The sequence below is a fragment of the Hydra vulgaris genome, chromosome 15 (genome assembly GCF_038396675.1).
Source record: "Hydra vulgaris chromosome 15, alternate assembly HydraT2T_AEP".
Lineage (NCBI taxonomy): Eukaryota > Metazoa > Cnidaria > Hydrozoa > Anthoathecata > Hydridae > Hydra > Hydra vulgaris.
The window spans coordinates 24,909,344-24,917,500 of record NC_088934.1 but is presented as its reverse complement, the minus strand read 5'-3'; the positions used below and the strand labels follow the sequence as shown (position 1 = coordinate 24,917,500).

Sequence of the window (8,157 nt, the reverse complement as noted above, 5' to 3'; positions counted from 1 at the left end):
CCAGAAAGGAAAGTTGAATTTCTAAATTTATAGTTCATTTACCCTATATGTTCTTATTTTTATTGCCAAAGTACCTTAAGTCTCTAACATATTTTGGAGCTCCTGGACTTGTCTAGGAGAATATGTTGTTATGTTATGACTTTTTTTATGTTATGACTTTTAAAACTGCAAAGTGTTTCGGAATTTCCTGATTTATTAACTAGTTTACATTATTTATTTGTATTTTAATTATAATAGAATTTATTTTCAGAAAAAAAAAACATTTTTTAATAAGAACATATATTATGGCTCCTGGATCTGGAAGAAAGCTTGCAGATGAATGGAATGACGTGACTAAGTTATCAAAAACTGTTTCTGGAAAAGTAATACTGCAGTGCCAGTGGAATTATTGCAATGAAATTATTAATAGCCAAAAAATAGAAAGAATCAGAATTCATTTAAAAAAATGTAAAAAAAAAAACCCATCTGCTGATGTTGCAGAACGAAATAAGAATTTTATTTTAAATGATGGCCAAGTATCATCTCAGACATCTGTAAACTTGTTGTGTAATTTTGTCAGCCCAGTTACTTCAGAACTTTTGAAGCATCAAGCACTTCTGGTGTCTTTGGGAGTAGCTACTCTGGTTCAACATCAACCCCAAATAAAAAACAAAAGTTAATAGAAAACTACATTTCAAGAACAAGCTCAGACCAGAAGGATGTTTTTGACTTGCAAGTTGCCAAATTTTTTTTTGCATGCAATATTCCATTTAATGCTGTAGAAAATAGAGAATTTAAAAATTGTGTTAATTTTTTGAGACCTGGTTATGATCCTCCGAACCGGAAGAAACTTTCAGGAGAGTTACTGGATAAAGTAAACGATGAGGTGGTTGTATCTATGAAAAGTGAATTTGCAAATAATAGGAGTACTATTACATTGATACAAGATGGTTGGAGCAGTGTCAGAAATGATCCAATTATTGCTCACAGTGTACATAATGGAAAGACCCCATATTTAATCTCCGCTATAGATGCAGGAAGTGAAAAAAAAACTTTAGAATATTGTGCTCAATTAGCCATACAAGCAATAAAACACATCAAGAAAGTTTATGAGCAAGATGTAAGTATAATAATAATGTATATAGTATCTATGTACATAGCATTTACTTTAATTTAAATTAACTAAAAATATAAGAATATTTCTCTACTTCCAACAGGTATTTGCCATTTGTACAGATAATGAAAACAAAATGAAAAAGATGAAAAAAGTTCTTAAAGAGGAATATCCGTTGTTACTTACATATGGATGCTCAGCTCATTACTTAAATTTAGTTGAGAAGCATGTGACACCAAATTTTCTGGCACATTTAATTGAAGTGAACAAATACTTCCAAAACCATCACCAACCACGTGTGAGTAAATATTGTTTATAATATATTATTTTAATTTTACAGTTTAATTTTTTTGTACTTTTTTATTCAGTGAATTATGTTAATATATCAACTAATTAAACTAGTTCTTAATTTCAGGGATGGCTTTTGGATGATAGGAATGGAGTTATGCCGCAACTTCCTAATGATACACAATGGAACTCTCAAGTAGACTGTTTAAAAACTTATATTAAAAATTATAACCACTACCTTGATATTATAGAGAAGCATGAAGGTGATATTAAACATAATATCAAGAAAATTATAGATAATGCTGGAATTTTCAGAGAAGCTAAAAATCTTCTAATTCACCTGGAGAAATGTGAGATAGCTTTAGATAAGGTAGATATGTAAAGCAAAATTGTTATTCATTAAAATATTTTAAACTATGGCTTCAACATACTGTTAAAATATTTGCAAAGATATTTAAAAAAAGAAGTTATATTTATAGCTACAAAGTGACTCAACATCATTGTCAGATGCATGTGAAGTTTGGTTATCTCTCCTGAAGGATGAAGACCTGAAGCCATATTATATGGCAATTAAGTTAAAATTTGATGAAGCAATGGAACCTTTTCATTTTTTGGCAAATTTGACTGATATTAAATACCAAGGTATGACACCCAAATCTAACCCAAAAATTGAAAGAACAAACTTAAAACTACTTATTTTAACTCATACAACTTACATAAGACATTAGTTGATTCTAGACTACAGACACAATTTATGACATAATATCCATATATTTACATTTCTCATTTTTAATATATAAAGCAGGAATACAATATTCTTTAATTTTAGGAAAATCTTTAAGCATTGAACAAGAAGCTGCTGCAGAAGCTTGGCTAATTGAATTAAAAACTTTTTAAGAAGTGTAAAAAAAAATTTAAAAAGCAATGAAGTACCTTCTTTAAACCTCCTCAGGGTTTCAATACATTCCAGATATTCAATTGGAGAATAAAGTGTCATTTCGTCCAATGATCTTAAAACTTTGGCACAGTAAGGTCCATCAAAACCACCACCATTATAGCCATGCCTGATAACCGTTTTCTTTTCAAGAAACTCTTTCAGATTTTTATCAGTGAAAAGGAGATAAATAATTTTACTAACATGGTGTTCATAAATATGATATTCAGTAACATGGATAAGTAACATTTTTGTAATATTGCATCTGTAATACGAGGTTTGTTATCAAATTAGTATTTTTTAAATTGATCTGCTAGTGATCTGAAAGTCCTTTGAACTCCTTTTTCATTCATCGGCCCATCACAATAGCAACACAAATTTTTTCCTCCATGACTCTTGACTATAGAAAATAACTTATAGGTATTGCTTACTTAAAATATAAAATACAAATGAAATAAGATACTGATAATCCAGTGATGATATTGATCAATTTGAGGTCAGAAGCCAAGGTAAACTTCAAATGATTGAGTTGAAGGAGTTGGAAAAGTGTTTTCAGATTACGATGATTCTTTTCTACATTTCGAACTATGCCTAAGATAATCACTTTGTTGACCCCGGTGTACTTCTGGTTTCTTAGTTGAAAATCTAATACTGGTGGGTCAAACACATTCATGATAATATTTAAAGATCCATGCCCTCCATCAATACCAACACATACAACAGAATTAAAAATATCCATTTTTCTGAAGAAACAAACTTCAGTTACGAGTATAGATAGGTCAGTACAATAAACAATATCTTTTTCAAAAAAGTTACTGATCTTGAGCTGACATTTTATCACATCATAAAACTTATTTAAGTACCGTGGCCTGTTCGTAACTTCAGCATAGGTGTTCTCCTGTATTTCAGATCATCCAACATCTTTTCTTATTTCCTTCATTAATCCTAACACTGCACAATTTGGAAGATCATGGTTTATCTTCAAGTTCATGATTGTTTCACTTCTTATATGAGGCGTTGCGAACGAAAGGGGCACACCAACCAAAATCAAGTTTTGAGTAAATCGCGTTTGAAGTTTCTAGACTGAAATTTATCTTGTTACAAAGTGTGTTTCTTCAGATTTTATCACATGTAAATAACAAGGGATTTTCAGTCAGAAAGAAGCCCACTGACACGTTGATTTTGTGGTATATTGTAGATGACAGACTAAAATAAAAAATGGTTTAAGAAAACGGATTTTCGAAAATTGGTTGGTGTCCCCTTTCGTTCGCAACGCCTCATATGTCTTATAGGTTAGGGTGATTCTAAAAACAACCTTTTTTGAAATTGTCTGTTGCCACCCCTCTAAATGTGTTCTATGTAATAAATTAATACTAAATTTAAAAAACTTTTTAAAAAAATTTTAGGGGTCGCTCAAGACCCTTAAACATCAGACGGGTCCCTAATATTTTGACAAAAAAAAGTTCTTTAAAAGTATATAATGTTGGGTCTCAAAAGAAGTGAAATTTTATAAAAATTTCAAAAATAGTAAAAAAAAAAAAATTTTATAATAACCAACAGATATTTTTTTTAGCATACAAGAAACAACTCTGTCAGCAATATTTTGATTTTTTGAAGTAATTAAGGCGTGAAGATTTTGAACAGTTTTTTTTTGTTGCAAGGATGTCGAATACCAGGACCAACAATTTGACAGCATTCTGAGCAAAATAAATTTCTTTTTTTGAATGTAATCTTTTCAGATTCTATGTAGGTAAATTCAGAAAGATTAAGTGTACTACTACTTTTAGTACATTGCCCTAGGTAGTAAATAGCACAATTGCAGTTGCCATTTTTTTGTTCAATTCTTCCCAACTTTTTAACTTGATCACAACCATTTATCCAGGAAGTCTCCACAGCTTTACTGATAGCTTTACTTTTCTGTTTTAAATATAAGTTTGTCTTGCAGCTTCCGCATATTTCTGACGGATGAGAACTTAGGCTCAGACTGAATCCAGGGTCCACAAAATCTTTGATCAGATGAACCAATGAATCACTCTTCTCCAAAGATAGATATTTTTTGTCTTTATTGACATAACAGAAACATACCCATCTCCTATTTTCTAAATGAGATCTTTATTTCAAGCACAAACCACATAATTTGCCTTTTTGAAAAGAAACAAAATATTATTTTGAATCCCATCATAAATTGTAATTAGGCTTCAAATTTTATCAAATATATTTTGACTGTCAAAAGATACAGCCACATAAAGTTTAGGACCCCCTCATTTTTTGAGGGTTTTAAATATTTAGAAAAATGGTCAAAAAATGAAAAAAGATGCAGCTTTTTATTCGTTTTTAAAGGTTTCTATTTCATGTCAACCGGCTCAAAAGTGTGGTTAAAAAAATCCGAAGTAAAAATAAATTCAACTTAAAACCTCTATAAAAGAGCAGTGCACTGTGTTTCGTCAACAAAGACTCATCAGAAATGCATCAAAAAGGCAAAGTCTTTATTGATGAAACACAGTGTTAAATGAGAAAAATTTTTGTTAAGTGATTTTCTACTAATTTAAAACACATTATAAATTTGTTTAAATATTTATATCTATATATATATATCTATATATATATATATATATATATATATATATATATATATATATATATATATATATATATATATATATATATATATATATATATACATATATATATATATATATATATATATATATATATATATATATATATATCAGCGCTTGTTTAGGGCGTTAAGTTGCCGGCAATTCACATACGAATTACGTACGCCTAGAGCGATTTACATGAAGCAACTTTGATATTTTTTAACTTTTAAATTGCTCTAATAAACGGTAAGATAAAAAAATAATTATTTTACAAAAAACCACTTGATGATTATGTAAAAAAAAGTTTGAATGACAATTATGTTGGATATATGCGCTATTTACTAATGAAAAAACTTAAGCTTTATTAATCTTTTTTTTATCAAAATATATAGTATACTATATATTTTGATAAATAATGAGAAATTTTATAAAAAATCATTAATAAAATTATTTATTGTTATTAGTAACAAAAAACAAGTTTATTCAATTTTTGCTATGTATACAAAGTTACTAAATGAAACTTATAAGAAAACCATAAAAGAAATATTTATAATTAAATGTTGCGATAAATTTTTTTATGTATCATTTTTTTAATTAGCAAGCCCAAGTATATTTATTTATACAAGTTTTTATAGCAATAAAAAGAAATTCCTTAAACCTCTAAAAAGTTATATTTTATATTATCGCTATTTATGTTAATTTTATTTTGTTTTATGGTAATGATCGATTGTTCTGCTCGAAAAGCGCAAATATTGAGCGCAAACACGCTTGAAGCAAACCAATACAAAATATATAATAAAAATAAGGTCTTGCAATGTCATACTATATATAAAATATTTATTTATTCAAAATGTATTAATTTTTAAAAGCAGCTTTACATAATTAACAGTTTATGCGCTATTCAAAAAGTGAACAGAAAAATCCTTAAAGCTTAAAAAAAAAATGGATTAAAAAGTTATTTAAATTATTCTTTTAATTTTTAATATGCTAAACGTATGTGTAATATTCAGACTTTCCAATAAAGTTAGCACACAAACCGATCTTTACCCGTTTTATTTAACTGAATTTGACTGTCACCTGGTGCGCAGTTTGTAGAATATTATTTTTTTAAATATTATAGTCAATTTAAAAATGTATGTTGCCTTGTTTCATTAATTATGAGTATATCTGGATCGAATTCACAAGTTGAAAGGACATTTAGCACTGTCACAAATATTTTATCAGATAAAAGACTCTCTTTGAGTCACGAAGCACTTGCTGATTGTGTTGTAATTCTTGGAAACCATAGTCTTTGGTCGGTTGAAGATTATAACAAAACTATTGAGAGTTCTCTTGCAAAATATATGCAAAAGCGTAGAAAATGTCTAACTACTACATCTGATCAAGAAGTTCAAAAAAGTTTAGTAGACTTTGATCAAATAATTGAAACAAGCGATACAGATGACACAGATAGTGATATTGATAGCAAAGATGATATTTTAACAGACACTCCTCGTGAAATAATTAGTTTATATAGATAATAAAATTAAAGTTTATGCTTGAGTAGAACTTAACTGTCAATTTTATTTTAAAATATTAATAAATATTGTTCAATATTTTAATTTTACTTTTTCTTGAAAAAATGAAAAGCTCATTTTTATCGCAATATTTTTTGCCATTCTGTCCTATACTTTTTTTTTTCATTTACTATAAATTGAAGACGAATTCCAAGGCTGCATCAAAAATTTGCAGAATATACATACGTTTTGAACGTACAAAACTTACTGTTAACAAATACAAATCACTGGTAACGTATATAAATAAAATGTTAATTTTTTAATTTGGTACTCCCTAACTTTTTAAAAATAAAAATATTGTTTTTCAGTAGCAAAGTAGAAATTAAAAACTAAAATATAATAATAAAAAAAAATATCATATTTTAAATAATAAATTGATTTTTTAATGCATATATTAATGCTGAGAAAAAAAAAGTTTGTTAAACATTTAAAAAAATTTAATATTTCATTTAATTATTTAAACATAATTTTAAAAAATTAAAGAAAATAAACATTCCAATATAACATTTCTTTATTGTTTTTTGTTAATTGAGCTATTTTTTTCATGGTCGCGTTTTGCGGAAATTTATTATATTGCGGTAGTTTTGATGCGTTTAAAAAATAAAAAGATAAAGAGAATTTTAGGACGTCAAACTCACATTAAGCATTTGTTATTTAAAACAAGGCCTAATATATATACATATATATATATATATATATATATATATATATATATATATATATATATATATATATATATATATATATATATATATATATATATATATATATATATATATATATATATATATATATATATATATATATATATATATATATATATATAGATAGATAGATAGATAGATACATATATGCTTGTGTGTATATGTGAGGGTGTATAGACAAATTATGAACCTGCATTCAATCTTTCTTTTCTTAAGGCAGATTCCTTTGATTTTTGGTCTTCTTTACTCTTTTCATTTTCGAGGATATATCTTGCTAACACACTTAACCAATTTGAAATATGTGGTGAATCATTTGCAATACTTTGAAGCAATTCCTTTGATAAATCAAACTTGTTTGAAAGAACTTTTATTGTATCATCCATTGTTAGATAATAATTTTGAGCTTTAGGAAAAAAACAAATATTAACCAATAACTTAGATAATAATTATCAAAAGAATTTTACTTTTTGCAAACAATATATATCATATAACTAAAATATTTATTAAAATAATAATTAGAAGACATTAAATAATATTTCATTTAAAAAAAAAGAATTGTCATACTAAAGCTTTTGTTCAAATTCAAGGTTATTTTATATAAAAAATGAAACATATTGATAAATATATATATATTTTTATATATACAATATATATATATATAAATATATATATACATATATATATATATATATATATATATATATAAATATATATATATATATATATATATATATATATATATATATATATATATATATATATATATATATATATATATATATATATATATATATATATATATATATATACAATATATATACAATATATATATATTCTTCCTGATGAACCTACTGATGGTGAAACACAGTGTTGAAGTAATCATAAATTAGATAAGTGTTTTTACTAATTTTTATATATATATATATATATATATATATATATATATATATATATATATATATATATATATATATATATATAT

At 26.0% G+C, this 8,157-nt stretch overlaps 2 protein-coding genes across 4 annotated transcripts in view; one reads left to right on the top strand and one right to left on the bottom strand.

Annotated features, from left to right (window-relative positions):
• Positions 1-7,668, bottom strand: part of LOC136072045 (nucleoprotein TPR-like) — a 144,869-nt gene extending 137,201 nt beyond the window's left edge. For all 3 annotated transcript variants that reach the window (XM_065820049.1, XM_065820050.1, XM_065820051.1), the window contains exon 1: positions 7,366-7,668. In XM_065820049.1, the coding sequence (XP_065676121.1) occupies positions 7,366-7,558 (193 nt within the window). In that variant the 5' untranslated portion in view covers positions 7,559-7,668. The remainder of the gene's footprint in view (positions 1-7,365) is intronic.
• Positions 1,173-2,109, top strand: LOC136092427 (uncharacterized). Its single transcript, XM_065820664.1, has 3 exons — positions 1,173-1,391; positions 1,509-1,751; positions 1,861-2,109. Exons 1-3 carry the CDS (start codon positions 1,230-1,232, stop codon positions 2,107-2,109), a joined length of 654 nt encoding a protein of 217 aa, XP_065676736.1. The 5' UTR covers positions 1,173-1,229.
• Positions 7,669-8,157: the final 489 nt, after the last annotated feature.